Here is an 18,448-nt window from a genome sequence, read left to right on the forward strand (position 1 = left end):
TCCAGAACATGGAGAAAACAGTGCTGCGGCCCACCGCCTTCAAACCCGTCATTCCTAAGAACCGTACTTCGATGCAGTACCTCTCCCCTCGCCACTGTGCCAACGGATCGGAAAGCCAAAACAACCTGAACCTGCTCAGCCCCACCCACAGAGAGGTGTCCCCCTCCTCCGCTGAGAAATGCAACCTGTACAGCAGAGCCCGCAACAGCGGCGGTGGCAGCGGTCAGTCCTGTCAGCTGTCCGACTCTGAACGCACCTCGCTCTCCGGCCTCCCACCGTACAGCACAGCCGGCTACAACCAGACATCGGGTGAGGCCTCTGTTGGCCACCTGGAGCCCATGAAGAGCGCTCCGCCCGTCAGCGGACACGGACACTCCAACTCTGACAGCGGGCGCTCGTCCTCTAAGAGTACAGGTTCCGGCTCGCTGAGCGGTCGAGGACAACCTCTGTCTGACAGCGGGTCCAGCGGGCGCTCCCCGGGCCCGGTGGAAGGTTATGAGGGGGTGGTGAGAGACCTGGAGGACAAGCTGAGGGAGAGAGAGCTGGAGCTGCAGCAACTCAGAGAAAACCTGGATGAGAATGAAGCCGCAATTTGTCAGGTTGGTAAAACTCACTCGAGTGTTTCCTTTTTTTCCTCAGTTTTTTGTAGCTTTAAAATCACTGCTTGTGTATTTTTCAAAGCTATTTTTAATATTTAAATCAGGCTCTGTGGGTGAATTTGACACTGCAAATAACTCCAAACTCATCTTTTAATGACAGAAAATTTCCTCATTGATGTGTTGGTCTGTTTGTTGCAGGTTTATGAGGAGAAGCAGAAGCGCTTCGAGCTGGAGCTGGAGGAGCTGAGACAGGGCTGCGCCACCAGGATGCAGGTAGCCTCGCAGAAGGCCCAGCGAGCACAGCAGGTGCTCCAGCTGCAGGTCAGAGTCTCTGATATAACCTCTACAAATACAGTCGAAGACCGGAAAATGTCTTTTCAGAGCCACAGGAGTCTTGAGTAACCTTTTATCTTGAGTAACCGTGTCGTGATTTCTGGAAAGCGACACTGCTGTTCAGTTTTTCACCACAATCTGAGTTCCATCTAGTTTCATTAAAGTCCAGAGAGGACTGTGGAAAAATATGTATATCTGATTTTAGGGTGAACTGTCCCTTTTTTAAATTGTACAAATCCTCTAGCATAAGAGTAGAAAGTGTGCGAAAGGACTGTGTGGCTTTGTTTAGAGTGGTCGTCGTCTGCAGACATCCATCACATCTAGAATCAACAGCTACCTATTGAATTACTAAGATCATCCTGGCTGTGTCACGGCTGCAGGTGTATCAGCTCCAGCAGGAGAAGAAGAAGCTGCAGGAGGACTTCGCTCAGCTCCTGAAGGAGAGGGAGCAGCTAGAGGAGCGCTGCTCCTCCTACGAGCACGAGAAGATCCAGCTGGGGCCTCGGCTGGAGGAGAGCAAGTGGGAGGTGAGCAGCACGCTGACATTTTCCTCAGCAGGTAGTGATGACACCGATAAAAAGAAAAGGTTTAGGCAGTGAAGTTCTTATCGATTTCATTATCATCTCTCCTTAAACTCACATTACTTTAAGCACTGCTCATATTACACAATGACTTTTATTTGAGAGCATCAATCAGCTCCTCCATAATATTTATGATACATTTATTTCACTAATGAAAAGAAATGGACTTGAACGTGATGATCATTGTTCAGTGCACCTCTCATTCATTCATTTAAAACAGGATATGATAAATGTAGCTGTAAAGGTCTGATGGATGGGGATCTTTTAGCCCTCGTCACGGTCTGACAGGCAGCGTTATCAGAGGTTTGTTCTTGTGACAGCAGGAAGGGGAACTTTTAATAAGATGTTGCCTCAGGAATCAAACCAACAGAACAGACTGCCTCTGTTTTAAAAAGACACGGATCAATAACAGCACTGCTCCTCTCTGCTGCTGGTGATTAATTATCACAAGGAATCAATTGAAAAAGATCGACAGTCTGTGTTTGTCTCTGAGACTGATTAACTGATCATTTTTGTCTTTTTATGCCTCAAAGGTCACTGTGACCTCACAGAACACATTTTTGGCCGTTACTCAGCAATTCATAAGATAATTCAGACAACAGTTTGTACAAAAGGTCAAAGGTCAACTTCAGTGTGACATCATAATGTTAAAAACGCCTTTCTGTCTGCTGCGTGGAGGCATAAAGCCACGAGGAGGTAAATCTAGTTTTCATACAGGGTGATATGTGAACTTAACCTCACAGCTTCTTATTCAGGAGAGATGCATCAACATTCAGGGCTGATGCCATTTTTTTCCTTTTCATTACACGATCTGTGAGTGAGCACACATTCAATCACACAGATGTGTGAGAGGAGCTTTTAATATAACCTTTCCCATGAAAAAGATGTTTTTCTGTACTTGTAAAATAACTGCTTCAAAGCACTTTTAGCCTGCTATACAGCTAACTCCTCTATGAGGTGATTTTTTTCTGTATTCAGCAAAACATCCATTTTGTGAGACATAAACATAAATCAAATTACATTTATTGGATTTCAGTGTGACAAGGTACTTTAAACTAGATGAGTTTGGGTTTCAGGATTTTAATGAGACTTTTATTTGATTTTTATATTTACTTTTCTATCTGAAACTATCTGCTGATGAATCAGTCAGTCTATATTGAATGAATCACTTTTGATTATCGATTAGTTAAGTCATTTTTTATGCAAAAATGCCTCTCAGCCACTCAGATGAGAATATTTTCTAGTTTTCTTGTGTTTTGTAAAGTATCTTTGGGTTTTTTTGAAAATATTAGTCGGAACAGAAAGTTCTGGACAACTGTGATTGACATTTTTCACTATTTTCTGACATTTTATAGACGTAACAATTCATTGATTGTTGGAGAAAATAAGTGTCAGAGTAAAACATACTGACAATAATTGTCAGTTCAGTCTGGTCTGTTGTACCACTGTTATGGACAGAGATCAGAGATTCCCCAAGATCAAGGTCTCAGGTCATCAGAAGCTACTGGGTGCTACTGGGAGACTATATAAGGAGGCTGCAGTTCCCCTGCTCAGTGGTTGTGTGTCTGCAGGGAGTCAACACCATCACTTGGCTCTCTGTGTTTTCTGTTTGAGTGAAGTTGAGTGTGTTTGAGATTTTTTTTTCTTTTGGCCAGTTTTCATACGTTTTGTTTCCCCCCTGTTCAGTGACTCCCACTTCACCTTTGGTTTTTGGGTCCAATGTTGTTCGTCTATCATTTTGACAGAATCAGTGGGTGGCTGTGTGTTTTATTCCCACCGCCACTTTTACACACCGAGGGACCAGTTTGCTTTGACCCTTTTATGATTTGTGCTTTGTTAGTTTCCCAACCTGCGACCCGTCCTTCAGGTTTTGTTTTCTGGGGAAACGTAACAATACATTAGGATTTTGTTTTTGTCAGTAGGTTTCTGATGTTTTTGTTCGTTTTAATTTGGAGAAAAAAAGAGGACACATATACTTTGTAGCTACTGTAATCATGCACATGTAAACTGTGATTGTTCTTGACTGTCAAAACATAAATTAAAAAGAAAATCAAAGAATATAATTGTCAGTTGTAACCCTCTTTAACTTCTCTTTATAATTTATGCTGGTGCTTTGCTGAACTGATTCCTGGGTGTTTCCCTCCCCCTCTCAGGTCTGTCAGAAGTCGGGGGAGATCTCGTTGCTGAAGCAGCAGCTGAAGGAAGTGCAGGGGGAGTTAGCCCAGCGGGTGGGAGAGATCGTGTCACTGCGGGGTCAGCTCAGAGAGACTCGCGGCGAGCTGACAAACACCCAGGTCCTCCTCCAGGAGGCCCACGGCTCGACCCGCACACGAACCCTGGAGCTGGAGGTGTGTGAGAACGAGCTGCAGCGCCGCAAGAGCGAAGCGGAGCTGCTCAGAGAAAAGGTTGGACGTCTGGAGGGAGAGCTGGTTCATCTCAGAGATGCTCTGGCCAATCAGGGCCCAGGAAACAGGCAGTGTCAGGTGTTCCAGGACACAGAGGAGCACCTGCTGGCCTACGAGAGCGACGAGGCGAAGGCCCAGCGGCAGAGCAGCACCGAGGCCCTGCAGAACATGAAGGGGCAGATGGACAGGATGAGGGCCGAGCTGACCTTCGAGCGTCAGCGCGCCGAGCAGCAAACAGGAAGCTTCGAGGAGGAGCGCAGGATATGGCAAGAGGAGAAGGACAAAGTGATCCGCTACCAGAAACAGCTGCAGCAGAACTATGTGCAGATGTACCGCAGGAACCGAGAGCTGGAGCAGCTGCTGCAGGAGCTCAGTCACGAACTGGAGAGCAGAGAGGAGGACGAGGGCAGCGGCAACGAGATCAACTTTGACGAGATCGCCGCCACTGAAATCTGACCCTCGTGTCTCCCCGTCTTTTAATTTGCACTACTGTCAGCTAAAGGTTTTCTCACCCACATGTCACATCTGATCTCGACAGAATATTACAGATTGGTATCACAAATGTAAAAAAAACTCACATCTGCAGTGTAAAATCAGCCACACTTTAGTTCTGCCTCATCGGTCTATTCTCTGAGGAGTCCCACTTGAAAGGCGGTGACCTCTATTAGTCGTTAGTAGGCCACCTCAGTCCTCTGCCCCTCCATTAACGTCTCCGTTACTGTTAACGAGTCATCCCGGTCCCTCTGTCACAGTTTCAAGCATTCGTTGTGAGTGAGTAACTTCTCCCAAACTTCAACCATCCTCCTGCGTTGGAGATGACTCCACCCTCCCTGCTGGGTTTAGCACCACGCACCCACTCCGTGTTAGCGGTCAGCTCTCATTAGTGCCGTTAATTTAGACGGAGCCCACGCTGTTGTCAGTCGACGGTAAACGTGGGATAACACATTCAGCGCGTCACGATGAGAGAGTGAATCAGAGCGAGGTGATGATGATGATGATGGTGGTGGTGATGCGGAGAGAATCATGTTTTTTTCTCAAAACCACTCGAGCTTTTATGTAAACTATCATGACCAACAAGTAAACAAGATGTTTCCAAAATACTGCCTCAAATAAAAACAAAATAATTATATATAAATTAGTTGTTATTAAGCAGACAGAATTAGGTCCCATTTAAAGTGTCTCATGTACACTTTACTCCAAATGGTGGAAATAATATCATGAACATCTGACATCCAGCACACGTCAGCTTTTCTCTGACCTCAGAAGATGAGATTAAATCGCTCTCCCTGTAGTGAAGGAGCTGGAGATATGAATCAAATCTTCTGAAATACTGAAACTGCACATCATGAAATTGTAAATGTTCAGAAAAATCAATTGGTCTTTTTTCGCAGCAGACATTTTGGCACACGTCATAAGAGCGCAAAAACGATCCCACACGCTCGACCAAGCATGCTGGGCTCGTGGGTGGTGATAGTCTGTGACGTTAACGATACGTCAGACACCAGAGAAGATCATTCGGATCATCCTCAGAAAACTTCTTCTCTTTAAATAAAATGAACCAAAATAGTAGAACAACGCTCAGTGAAGTCAGAAACTTGAAATTAGACCTCAAACTTAAAACAAACTGGTCCACTGTTGCTGTTTTAGGCGCATGCTCATCAAACAAAACCCAAACGATGCCCGTTTTGAATTGAAGTAATGATTTAATCGTTTTCCCAAACCCTCAGATACATACGGATACGCAAACACAGAGAAAATGTTTGTTTTTGTATATATTTGGACATGCTTTAATAAAACTTGAAAGGTTTGAGGAAACACTAAACTTTTCCTGATTTACAAAAGTAGACAGTTTACTATTTACACAAACAGTGAGTCCTTTTGGAGGAAAGAATCACGTCTGTTTTTGGACACTGATGAACTAAAAAGAAAAGCTGCTTACTAAATCTGTGACGGCCGACACATTCATGTTGTCTCATAGTATACAGAATAATCTCATCACTCATTCCTACAGTTCTGAACTCAGTCTGAATTTAAGTTTCTTTTGGCTTTATGAAATTGTTCTACTGTTTTTTTTCCCAGTACAGAAATGTACAGACGCACACCCACGATGGCTCTTTTATCTGATAATTACAGAAATGACACTTTATCTCTGTAAGAGGTGATTAAAGTTTGATGACTGTGTGTGGGTGAAGCGTTACTCAGACTTTATTTGACATCGCTGAAGGGGAACCATGCACTGAACGTTGGCGTTTTGACCGTGGCGGTTTTTTCCACCAACCTTTCCAGTATAGGACCAGTTTCACGTGTATTCACTTCCCTGTGCAACATGTTTGTTGTCCTGTCACTGCTGATTGAATCGTCGTCCTCTGTAAATAACCCCGACCAATCATAAAGTCTTCTTCCAGAGATGTCTCGTCCATCTCACAAATAAAAACATAGCCACTGTGAATAGACCAAAGCAATGTCGCACATTATATTTTGCTCTTACAGATACGACGCCTGTATATGAACGTGAGTGTGGATGTTTGTTCTGGTTCCTCTGTATAATTTTATAATCCACGATATTTGTATGAAGACATTAAATGTATATTTTCATGCTGTACATTTCTTGAACACTGTTTTTAATTAAAAAAAGACAAAATCTAACGGCTATTGGTAATATTATTACAGTTACTATGTCGAGTAATGCATTACCACCAGAAATTAGTGTTTAATGATGTTATTTTTCAAGAATGCATCCACACTACGCCTCCTCTGCCAGTGAACCACCAGGAAATATATAAAACAGCATCAGAGAGTGTTTGCAGATGTAAGTAAGAGTAAACAAGTTTATTTTTGTCAGTATTCAGTAAGGACAACAACAGTTTTATCTGGGCTGTTCTCATCGTGTTTACATTCAGGCGATGCTGTGAAGGTTTGTTTCCTTCAGCAGGAGCAGAAATGTTTCTGAACAGCTCGTGTCTGCCCTCTGCTGGTCAGCGTTCAGACTTCAACACAACACTCCTGTTTTTGTTCCTGTTTTTGACAAATTTAAGTAAAAGATTTAAGACATTTTTAAGCACACAAAATAATTATTTCTCTCAGATTTGAGCCCAAATTTGTTCAAAAATCCTTGTGAGTGAATATGAAGAAATTAAGTGTACAAAAAAAAGGAGCAAAGACAAAAGTGCTGCCTTTCTATCCTTTGTTGAGTGTAAACGTTCAGTCCACAGGGCTTTTAAAGGCACTCAGGTTACAGTTTGTCATCAGAAGTAGCGACATACACTCCTGATCAATGACACATTTACTTGTTTTTGGGAGGATAAAATGTTAAAACGACACAAAATGTACAAAGAAGTCATGTTCTTGACAGGCGTTGGCTCCTGGGTTGTGATAAGTGACATTTTAAGGCATCAGGAGCACCATTGTTTCATGATTTCAGGCTCTGAGGACACAAAGTTCATTAAATGTGGGATTACTTCGGGTATTTTTGTGACAACATCGTTTCACATCTTCCGTCATCTGGTTCTGAAGTCCTGTGATCTGCTGCCTGAGGCCATGTTTGTTTCTCAGTCACCAGCGTCCACGTCCTCGCTCCTAATTAACCAACTTTAACATGAATGGCAAAATGACCTCAGAGCTCATCAGACTGTTTGGGCTGGAGTTTTCCGTCTCAGTGTTCAGTCTTCTTTTCAAAGGTTTTTGGGGACTTTGACCACAAACACCATGGGGTCTTTGGCCTTGTTGCTGAAGGCTTTTCTGATGATGTCGACGGCGTGCAGGTGGGTAACTCCCTGCAGAGAGACTCCGTCCACAGACACCAACTCAAATCCAGCCTGAGGAAACAATCACAGAGCAAACTCTACTTTTGTGTGTGTCAACAGGACGTCTGCAGGTCAATACATGAATACTTTGGATGTTACGATAGCCTGAGGTATTAAATCACATTCTACGTGGTCTTTAAAAGGTCTTAAATTTAATCTTGTGAACGTCGTCTCACCTTGAGCACTTCACACGTGGAGGCGGCTCCTCCAGGAAAGATCTTCTCGATCTTCACCACCGGCTGAACCTTGGACTCCATCCCTCCAGATATGCTGATGCCTGAAACGTTCAAACAACACGAGTCGAGGTCAGTCGTGTATTTTAAATTAGTCTCTGACTTTTCTGCTGCAAATTTTATTAATGATGCTCACAGAGAAATACAAATACAAAAGAATATATTTCCTTATAAACAGTTTCCCTGATCCCCACTCCTGCCATTTTATATTCTGATGTGTGTTTTATGATGAGTTTGGTTTTTGGTTTCTTCTGAACTGTGTTATGAAAAGTGCCATATAAATAAAGTTTATTATGATCTATATATATATATATATGTTTTGTTCCTAGTGTTCCAGTTCTGTGGTCTGTTCTGAAAAATCGGGACATTGTTTTCAGCCGTTGATATTTTTAAATTTCATTTTTCAAAGCTGTAAACACCACCCCCAGATGAAATATTATACTGAAGTGATTATTTTGGGATGGAGGCAGAAATCTCAGATAAAAACAAAACAACTTTTTTACATGTTAAAGCAGCTTCTGTACAAGAAACTTGATTCTCTGTGGACATAATTGTGTTACCATACAGCTACAGTCTTCATAATAATAAGCCAGCAACAAGATAAAGCTCGTTAGCACAGCCAACATAAAATATTAATTAAAAGTCAGTTGGATCCGACCCGGTGACGGGCATTAAGAGTAACTGTAATAATTACACAGAAGTAGTCTCCTCGCTGATGTTTGTTTATGTAGGTCATATAGAGGCATCTTTATTAAATGGAGATGTTTCATAACCAGTTGAAAGTTTCTTCCAATGTTGAAATATCTCTCGTGGTAAGTTGGAAAATGTAAAGATTTTAGTGATTTGGGTGAACTGACCCTTTATACGATGATAACTATAACATGATTCTGGTTTTTCAGACATTCAGTCAGACCTAATCAAACTCATTTACCCAGCGACTGTTTGGTCTTGGAGATGCTGACGGTTTTGAGCTTGTACTCCTGTACAGGCTCGGAGCCGTTGAGTCCGTTCTCTGCTGCGGCCTGATGTCCGTTCATCTGTTCGCTCCCCGCCGGTTGATCCGGACTTGAACCGAACACCTGCGACAGCAGCGGCCGACTCCTGCGAGCAGCACTCTGCAGCGTGAACACACCGTCTTTACTCCTCTCTCCACTTTTATCCTTTTTGCTTTTGGAGTGTCCGTTTCTGGACGCGGTCCTTCCTCGGTCTGCGGTCGAGTGCAGTGAAACTTCGTCAAAGTGGACGGAGCGGATGGTCCCGATGTCTGTGCGGAGGCGAGGGCGGGGGTCGTCGTTGCTGGCCAGCAGCCAGTTTGGAAGCATGGCGCTGGAGGAGGGGGATCTGAGGTCTCTGGGCTCAGTGTATCCATCCACTGGTATGTCCAGCAGCGGGGTGAAGGACCTGGAGGTGTGGGGCCTCTCCCTGGACCCCCGGGGCCCAGACAGACTGAGCTTCTCCAGCTCCTCCAGCAGGTGGCTCTCCTTCTCCACCTCCTCAGCATTGTGGAGCTCAAAGCCTCCCCTGTAATCTGGACCAAAACACCACAGAAACACCAGGACACGGAAAGATCAAAGATCTGTTTTCAGAGCATATTAAACATAAAACCAAAGGGACATGAAAGGTGCTGACCTGGGATCGGAGTGATGAGACGCCGTTTGGGTGCTCGACCAGATGTAGGAGAGCGAAGAGGAGGAGTTTTGACTACAATACAGAGAAGAGAAGAGAGTGTAACCACGACTGTTCAGAGCTGATTTGTGTTGAATGTTTGTTACAGTTCTTATAGTTTCTGATCCCGACATGTATCACACGCACCTGAGCGATACTTGAGGATGTCGTAGGCCTCGACTTCGATGGGGGTCACCGTGTTGTTGAACAAACTCAAATCAGAGGGAGGGAGCAGCATCCTGACGGACAAGAAACACGCTGAGTCATTTTCAGTCTCGTGATAGATTATAAAACATTTTTAATGAGTCATCAGTGTCTTTTTGTGGAGCATTTGGATTTGAGAAGATTATCCTGAAAAACACTTAATCCCCTTCTGGCAGCATTTGTGTTGAGACACGAGCTGCTAAAGAGGAGACTCAGCAGAGTTTATTCACAGTTATTACAGAAATCTTCATGATGGAAATCCACATTATTCTGTTTATTCTAGCACCAATGTCAGCTTGACATGAAGTAACTGTCCTGTGATTATCACAAACTTCAGATCATGGTTTACCTTAACATTACTTTAACACAAGTAGGCTAAGGAGTAAATTAATGTTTATATTTCATGTTATATCATTAGATTATTATTACTTAAAGCAGGATTTGTAGTTAGTTGAGGGAATTATATTGTATGTAAGTTATTTTAATCATGGATTACTCTGCTGATTACTTTCTCCATTAATCAATTGTGACTGTTTGGTTTGTAAAAACTCAGAAGATAGTGAAAAAAGAGAAGTAGAAAGTGAAAAAGGAAATAGTACCTCACATTTCTACTTTAGTCCCGTATCTGAGTGAAGTAGTCATCGCTCTCCTTCTTACCTGACTTCCCTCAGCAGCAGCAGCTTTTCAGGTCTGTCCAGCACGACCAGCAGGTGGCGTATCAAGTTCTCCACTGACCGCTCCGCTATGTACTGGTAAAGAGTAACGGCAAAAATCAGTCATTCAGTGTCCAGTTCATCACGACCTAAACTCAGAGCTGATGTGAAATACGTTGTGAATTATTGTGTGATTCATTCTGTAAACACAAACGCTTTCATGGGTCGTTCACACGTCAACGTTACCACACAGAAAAGCTTCTCACCCTTCGACAGGACTTCATCACAGCAGCCACCTCCTCCTCAGTCAGCAGCCTGCGGGCCATGTCCTCCACCACGCCGAGCATCTCTGAATTTGGCATCACGCTGACCTGTCGTCCATCTGTGAACGTCACAGAGGAGAATCAGTGTTTGTCTGCTGAACCATAAATACCATCTCTGCAGTCTGACAGACTTCAGCTTTTATTAGTGTGAATGCTTCAAAGCATTCACACTATTGTTCTTCTGGAATTTATTATTATTATTATTATTATTATTCTTCTTCCGTACGTTTTTCGGCTCTCTTCTACTCCTTCAAATTTTGTGCTACAGAAACCATTCAACTATCAAAATGTTCAGCTCATTAAGGACATGATGGCGTGTCAATTTGGCATTTCTATCTATTATACTTTTGGAAATATTCAGCCTTTTCTGCAAAATTTTCCCCAATCATCCTTGTGGGGAATTTCTCAAATTTCACTCTGCTACTACTTCAGCATACGTTCAGCTATAGAAACCGTTCAACTATCAAACTGTTCAGCTTTTTAAGCTCTTTCAGCCTATTACTTTCAGCTTTTCACCCTTTTCAGCTTTTTCAAATATTCAGCTTTATGTTCAGCCATAGAAACCATTCAACTATCAAAATCTTAAGCTTTTTAAGCTCTTTCAACCTTGTACTTTTCAGCTTTTCAACTTTTTAAGCTCTCAAATATTCAGCTTTCTGCCTCTACAGCTTTTTCAAGTATTCAGCTTCATGTTCAGCTATAGAAACCGTTCAGCTATTAAAATATTCAGCTTTTTAAGCTCTTTCAAACTTGTACTTTTCAGCTTTTCAACCTTTTCAGCTTTTTTAAATATTCAGCTTTCTGTATTTCAGCTTTTTCAAGTATTCAGCTTCAGGTTCAGCTATAGAAACCGTTCAACTATCAAACTGTTCAGCTTTTTAAGCTCTTTCAGCCTATTACTTTCAGCTTTTCAACCTTTTCAGCTTTTTCAACCTTTTCAGCTTTTCAACCTTTTCAGCTTTTTCAACCTTTTCAGCTTTTCATCCTTTTCAGCTTTTTCAAATATTCAGCTTTATGTTCAGCTATAGAAACTCTTCAACTATCAAAATGTTCAGCTTTTTAACCTTTTCAGCCTTTTCAAGTATTCAGCTTCATCTTCAGCTCGAGAAACTCTTCAACTATCAAAATGTTCAGCTTTTTAAGCTGTTTCAACCTTGTACTTTTCAGCTTTTCAACCTTTTCAGCTTTTTAAAATATTCAGCTTCATGTTCAGCTATAGAAACCGTTCAACTATCAAAATCTTCAGCTTTTTAAGCTCTTTCAACCTATTACTTTTCAGCCTTTCTGCCTTTTCAGCTTTTGAAAAAATCAGCTTTTTCTGCAAATTCTTGACCATTCATTCTCATAGTTTCATGCATTTTTAATGCATCAGGCAAGTGTTTTCCAGTACATTCAGCAGATTTTGCAAAATCACTTCAGCCATCAGCATTCACACTGTATTTTCGCAGGAAATACAATTTTTCTAGTTACATTATAAATACTAACATTCAAAATTGCCTCTACCTTTGCGACCCTTGTCTGTGGACGGGGACTTGGAGCGTCCTCTGGAGGCGTCCCTCTTGCGTCCACCCCTGAACAGCAAGTTGACGAAGGTCTTTGAGCGCTGCAGGGTGCTCTTCTCCTCTGGGTCCTTCCCTTTCTGCTTCTTCTCCTTCTTCTGCTTGATCTCTGCGATTGGACAGCAAACAATACGTCATTGTTTTCATTTCAACTGAGCCGTCTTTTGATGCCCCCGCTCTCTCCTCGCCTCACCTGCCACGGTGACTTGGCTCTGGGACCTGCTGATGGGTCGGCTCGGCCTGCTGAGAGCCAGCAGCACGGCGGTCTTCGTGTTCTCCCTCCTCCCCCCGGCCTCCTCTGCCCGGATCATGGTGTCTCTGAGCAGAGTGGTTCGTCCCAGGCTGCGGGTGGTCTCTGCACCCGTCCTCTGAGAAGGAAGGTCCGTCTGGATGGCGGTCTCAGTTCGCTCCGACTCAGACCTGAACAAACAAAACACCATGATCATGTCTTGTCTAGTCCAGTTACCTGTAGTGCAGTGTAGATTAGGTGGTGTGAGCCGCTCAGCTTGTTGTGTATATATATATACACATTTTAAAGGTGTTATTTGTAAGAAAAGTTCATTTTTGAGTCTCATTCCCATCTTGGCAGAAACTGACGCTTTGGGATGTCCTGTCCTACAATCCCAACTACCCACTACAGGTAAAAGGGAAAGTATTTTTTAATTCTAGGGTGGACTGTCCCTTTAAGAGCCTAGCGCAAGTAAAAAGTTTTATAAAATATTATCAGTCTGGTCTTTGTTTTTCTGGTCTTTCTTATTGAATCACCAAGCTGATCCTGACCTCTGGTCCTCAGTCGAGATGCAAACATCCACCATGTCTGAACCAAACGGCATGCTGGGAGGGAACATGACCTGCGACAGGCCGCTCAGAGAGCTGACGGGAGTCCCAGACGACAGAGACGAGGCCGAGGAGTTGGAGTCTGAGCCCTGGGAGGAAGACTTCTGAGTACCGTTGGCCACTGAGGAAGAGCACAAGAGATCATCTAACTCAGTTGGATTGAAGCTGGTCACTGAGCCTCACACAGACAGAAACACAAACAGAAAGGCTCACATGAAACTTTAGATACATACGCTTATTGAGCCACCTGTATTCTGCCACCATCTCCTTATAAGCAGGGTATCGTCCTGCTTCCTGTGAAGAGATGGCCACAGATATGCAAATGAGAGATACAGTAGAGACCTTGAAACTTTTATGGGATCGCTATATTTGATAAAGAGTAACCCTAGACGCACACAGAGATCCAAAAACAAACTCCTCCTCCTCCTCCTCGAACAGAAACATTTCCCCTCTTCACTTCACAGTCACCTCTGATAGCTGCGATGCTTTCTAACTCTTGTACATGTTTCAGTTTCCACGGGGAGAAAGCGAGGCGTCCCGAGACAAAACACACACAGAGCACGGCTCTAAGCTTTGATCAGCACCTGATCCCGGCTGCCTGGTGAATAATGCACACAGCCTGGCTATTTTTCACAGCGCGAAACCCAAGCTCCGACAAGTAAAGTGAGCGAGGAATATTACGACTGCGTGCCAGCTGTCGGCCCTGCCACACAAACCGCCGCTGTATCCGCTGTGCAGCGACGCGTGGCTCGGGGTAGTTTGTGTTTGGTTTTTACGTGTGTGCGAGTGAATTAAAGATGAAAGGTAGGAAACGGGTCAGAAAGTTAACCAGTTCACCGGCATGCTTTCTAATAACAAAGACTCGATATGGAACACGATACTTCAGCTCCAAACATCCCAACACAAGTATTATACACACTGGATTTTCTAATATCTTTCCATCAAAGTGGATTAATTTTACTTCCAAGATGTTTTCTTGTCATGCTGTCTCTTCAGCAGTGTTAAAAAAAAGAAAAACAAACACTAAGAGAGAAATACAATTCAGAAAAGCACTTAATTATTCCAGATATTTACAGTTATGTCAGTATTTCCTGAAAGAAATGAGGCAAATATGAAACCTGAGGAAATCACACAACTAAAATGTGCAATCATTAATTTAAAGACCTTATAGGAAAGTAAATAAACTCTAAAGTAGAGAGACCAAATCCAGGAGAGATGAAAATATACAGTACAATAAATACAAATGTTTTTTGTGGATATTCTTACAATCATGCAGCATCCGTGCCACTTAATGTGGGTTTTCTGCCAAAAAGGACCAGAAAATGACAAATAGCTCCTGAATATATTTACAGCAGGGGAAAAAAAAAAATCGTCTGTAAATGATTACAGGCTGATCCACCTAAAGCAGACAACAAGGTCAGACTCATGAAGAAGATTCATGAGACGGAAACTTTCAGAGCTGATTGTTGAATTTAGAAAAAAGGAGGCAAAGACACAAACTGTCTACATCACTGAGAACCTATCTTGGTCAACACACATCACCACAAAGACTCTTTTGTCTTTTACAGAGGAGCAGTGGAAATCATCCTGACTGGAAACATCACAAACTGGCACGGTTCATCACCGCTCAGGACAGGAGGGCTCTACAGCGGCTGATTAAAACCGTCCAGAACATCACTGGTACCATCTACAGAGCATCAGTGACACCGGTGTAGTGAGGTGTCTGCACAGAGCTCAAAGATACTAAAAGACAACACCTGCTCCAGCCACAGTCTGCTCATCCTACAGCCATCTGACAAAAGGTACAGAAGTATCTGCTGCCGTACCACCAGACTACAGAGCAGCTTCTTTCCTCAGGCCGTGAGACTCCTTTAACAACGCTGTTCATCTCCGCTCTCACCTTGATGGTCAGCATCACATGTGTGTGGCTCTTCAGCACCTCCACGGCACTGCTGTGGCTGATGTCCTCAAAGCTCACTCCATTGGCAGCCAGGATCTGGTCCCCCATCTTGATCCCATTCTGCTCAGCCAGACCACCAGGATCCAGTCTGAGACAACAAGACAGCAGCTCAATACATGTCGTAAAGTGGTGGAGATAAATGAACAAAAACATCAGGTTTTCCACGGCAGAGGTACGTACTTAGAGACGTAGATGCCCAGACCAAACTCCTTTCCCCCACGGATGTTGAAGCCCAGACAGTAGTCGTCTGAGGTGGTGTAAAGGTGGACGATCCTTTGGAGGGCGCTTCCTGAGCTCGTCTCTGAAGGTGTCCGTCCGCTCTCCTCCACCACCATCCGCCTGTGTATCAAGTCCACCCTGGAGGATTTTCCAGTCAGTCAGAGTCCTACATTTTTGCGGGTTAATATCAAAAGGATTCGTTCTTTCTCACCAGGTAGTCTTCTCCTTGGAGTAGCGGATGCCGGGCACTTTGCCGACACGTCTCACCACCATCCTCAGCCTGTTGTTGCCCGTCAGGACCTTCACAGCGCTGCTCATGGTGATGCTCTCCAGGCTGATACCATTCACCTCCACCAGTTTATCACCTACCAGCAGGCCGGCCTCCTCTGTGAACAAGAGCACATGATCACTATAACAAGACATCATCACGGTGCCGCGTTGTTTTCAAGTAGTAACACGTTAGTTTACCTGCTGTGCTGTCGTCCTCCACCTTACTGACAAAGATGCTGAGGCCGTGCTCTGAGCCTCCACGCACGCTGAAGCCCAGCTTGCCGTCCACACTTTTATCCACTGTGATCGTGTGGAGGTCCTCGCAGTCATCCCCACCTAAAATACCACATGGATGCCGTGTCAATAAGTCTGTCTCTTCATTCTTGTTTGACAATTTATAATACAGCAGTCGCTCACTATCGTTGGAGCAACACGTCCATCAGGAGGGTCGTCAGGTGACATTTGCTTAAGTACAGTATGACGACTGCCTTGCGTGTCCTGGATATTGGGCGCTGGATGTGCACATCCTCAGGAATTAACTCACTACACGCACGTGAATGGTAGAGGCAGCGTAGGGCCGGTGTGGGGATGTGATAGGATCAGGGGTCAGTAAGCACGCCAGCAGCAGCAGAGATAATAATACCGGAAAGTTTCATAGACATATCAGATGTTTAGGAAGGTGAGATCACGGCAATGGTAGAGGAGACTGAAGCCAGGAAAGGCATATTATTCAGTGGAGTGAAAAGTTTTACGTGTTTAATAAGACAAAAAGGTTGTGGACCACTGCTCAGGTCAGTATAATGCAGGACTTGTGTAACTAAATGGGTCTAAACTTTGCTTTTTCCCCTACATTTCTAAAAGAAACCCTCTAAATGAAGCGCGACACAAGCAGCAGGCAGCCCAACAACCTCCTCACCATCCACAGGAGAGTTGATGAGGATGACCCGGCCCATGGGTGAGGAGGATCGGATTCCACGCCGGCGCTGCTCCTTCTTCCGTAAGAGGTTGCGTGTAGCCGTGTGTGACCCCTGAGTCCCGGGGGTCTTCTCCCTGCGGGACGGGTCTGACGAGTGAGCCATGGAGGCTGCCGGGGTCCCCTTTCACTCACGCTCCACCGGGGGCTCAGCTCCGGGTGGAGGAGCCTACAGCAGCATACAGCAGAAGGAAGGGGATCCTCAGGCAGTGTGTCCGCTGTGTTCCCTGCATACTGACACTACGTTACGTTCACAAAACCGCATTGAGATGTTGTCGATGTTTAGCAGCTTGAGTGAGATGGAAGCACGATCCGTTAACTCACCGACGCAGGCTGCTTTGTGACATGACGGCTGACTCGTTGGTCCATTCCTGCCCATGATGCATCTCTCTCACCTGTCTGAGCCTCACAGGACAACAACAAAAAAACACAAACACAGCAAAGCATTAACACACAACTCACGCTTCATTAACAGAAAGGCCAACAGGTGACGTATTTGTAACTCCAGGTGAGGTCAGAAACAGGATTTAATAGGTTTATTTAGATCAGACTTGACCCACTTAGAGGCATGACGTCACATGGTGTTGATACCATGGTTACATGTCACTAAACCTAACCCGTGATAACAGTGTGTCGTCATGTCGTCGCCTTGGGGTTCCCCCCCGAGCGTCTCACAGGGCTCCAGCACCCCGGACAGCGACGCGACGAAGCGCGGCGTCAAAAGGCGACATTTAACGTCAGCGTGCGATTATCGACACAAACATAAGATTTAATTTAGTTAAAATGAAGTGTTTTAATTACTGCGCAACTTAAGGGTTTATTCGGCAACGATGTCTGACACTTCTGTGAACACACACGTAGACTTTTTCGCATTAAAATAACAGAGAAACGCACAAAAAAACTACTAAAATACTCACCACACGTTTACATTCCGCTCAAACAGACAACATGCAGGCTACTGAGAGAAACATAAACTGACAGGCGACCGCGAATAAGGTTGAATTCATCCCATTTTCTCTCAATTAATGAAGCTAAGTCGGCTCGTTAGCCTACCTGAGTCCATGTTGTGCAAAAAGATCCAACGCACCTGTCTGGGATAGTCCTCTGACAGAAGCCCCGCCCCTCGCCCATCGCTATTGGCTGGAATGTAGTAAATTGAGAGCATTTGATTGGACAAGAGATACGCCAATAATCTGGCATTAAGTCAACTTTGTGTACATCAGATACTGATGCAACAAACAGCAATAACTTTTTAATTCAGTACAACACTGTGACATTAATTAACATTAATTAGATGATTTAATTAAAGCATTTATTTTTATTTATCTATTATTGTAACAGTTTGGTTTGAGTTGGTTTTTCAGCATCAGGTCTGTCTCCTAAACCAACATCAACAGCAACAAAACAAAACTTTTAAACAGACCAATAAATGGCAATGACGACATGAAGGAGATATATAAAAAATACTTTGCTTCTCTGAAATTCTCAGCAATAAAATCACAGACTTAAATCTCATTTGTGTTTGAAGATATTCTCAAATGTATTGGCTTTAAAAAAAAAAACATTTTCATTTGTGGCATTCATGATGGAAGAAAGATCAGCTTTGTCTCCAGATTTAACAAATGAATGAGTGAGAATATAACTTTTAAAGGCTAGACCTGTTTTGATATAGGCATCAGAACAGCTATTGGGACTGGACCATGTGGTGAGACTGTTTCCAAGATCAAGAATGAAATTCAAACTGCAGCATTTATATTTTAGTTTTATTTTGTTCCCCTCTTGTTTTTGTCTGAAGATCAGTGGAGTTCAGCTCCTCCAGAGAGACCTGGGA

At 43.8% G+C, this 18,448-nt stretch overlaps 2 protein-coding genes across 9 annotated transcripts in view; one reads left to right on the forward strand and one right to left on the reverse strand.

Moving 5' to 3' along the window:
- LOC311250915 (leucine zipper putative tumor suppressor 2 homolog) overlaps positions 1 to 6,564 on the forward strand; it is a 33,453-nt gene extending 26,889 nt beyond the window's left edge. For all 3 annotated transcript variants that reach the window (XM_084343066.1, XM_084343065.1, XM_084343067.1), the window contains 4 exons: positions 6 to 599; positions 798 to 920; positions 1,313 to 1,459; positions 3,667 to 6,564. In XM_084343066.1, coding sequence (XP_084199192.1) covers positions 6 to 599; positions 798 to 920; positions 1,313 to 1,459; positions 3,667 to 4,374 — 1,572 coding nt within the window. In that variant the 3' untranslated portion in view covers positions 4,375 to 6,564. The remainder of the gene's footprint in view (positions 1 to 5; positions 600 to 797; positions 921 to 1,312; positions 1,460 to 3,666) is intronic.
- A 149-nt stretch (positions 6,565 to 6,713) lies between these two features.
- LOC311250832 (PDZ domain-containing protein 7-like) lies at positions 6,714 to 17,715 on the reverse strand. Of its 6 annotated transcripts, none has more exons than XM_084342914.1 (18): positions 17,671 to 17,715; positions 16,942 to 17,022; positions 16,561 to 16,857; positions 15,843 to 15,980; positions 15,586 to 15,760; positions 15,336 to 15,512; positions 15,096 to 15,243; positions 13,429 to 13,489; positions 13,139 to 13,316; positions 12,552 to 12,778; positions 12,303 to 12,467; positions 10,743 to 10,858; positions 10,481 to 10,572; positions 9,767 to 9,858; positions 9,584 to 9,655; positions 8,886 to 9,482; positions 7,898 to 7,998; positions 6,714 to 7,733 (listed from the first exon to the last, which is right to left on the reverse strand). In XM_084342914.1, exons 3-18 carry the CDS (start codon positions 16,721 to 16,723, stop codon positions 7,590 to 7,592), a joined length of 2,646 nt encoding a protein of 881 aa, XP_084199040.1. In that variant the 5' UTR covers positions 16,724 to 16,857; positions 16,942 to 17,022; positions 17,671 to 17,715; the 3' UTR covers positions 6,714 to 7,589. The 6 variants fall into 6 exon arrangements, with proteins under 6 accessions (XP_084199040.1, XP_084199037.1, XP_084199038.1 ...); XM_084342911.1 differs by having other exon boundaries at positions 16,561 to 16,786; positions 17,535 to 17,686; XM_084342912.1 differs by having other exon boundaries at positions 16,561 to 16,844; positions 17,535 to 17,686.
- Positions 17,716 to 18,448: the final 733 nt, after the last annotated feature.

Source organism: Pagrus pagrus, assembly GCF_965226575.1.
Source record: "Pagrus pagrus genome assembly, chromosome: 21".
NCBI lineage: Eukaryota > Metazoa > Chordata > Actinopteri > Spariformes > Sparidae > Pagrus > Pagrus pagrus.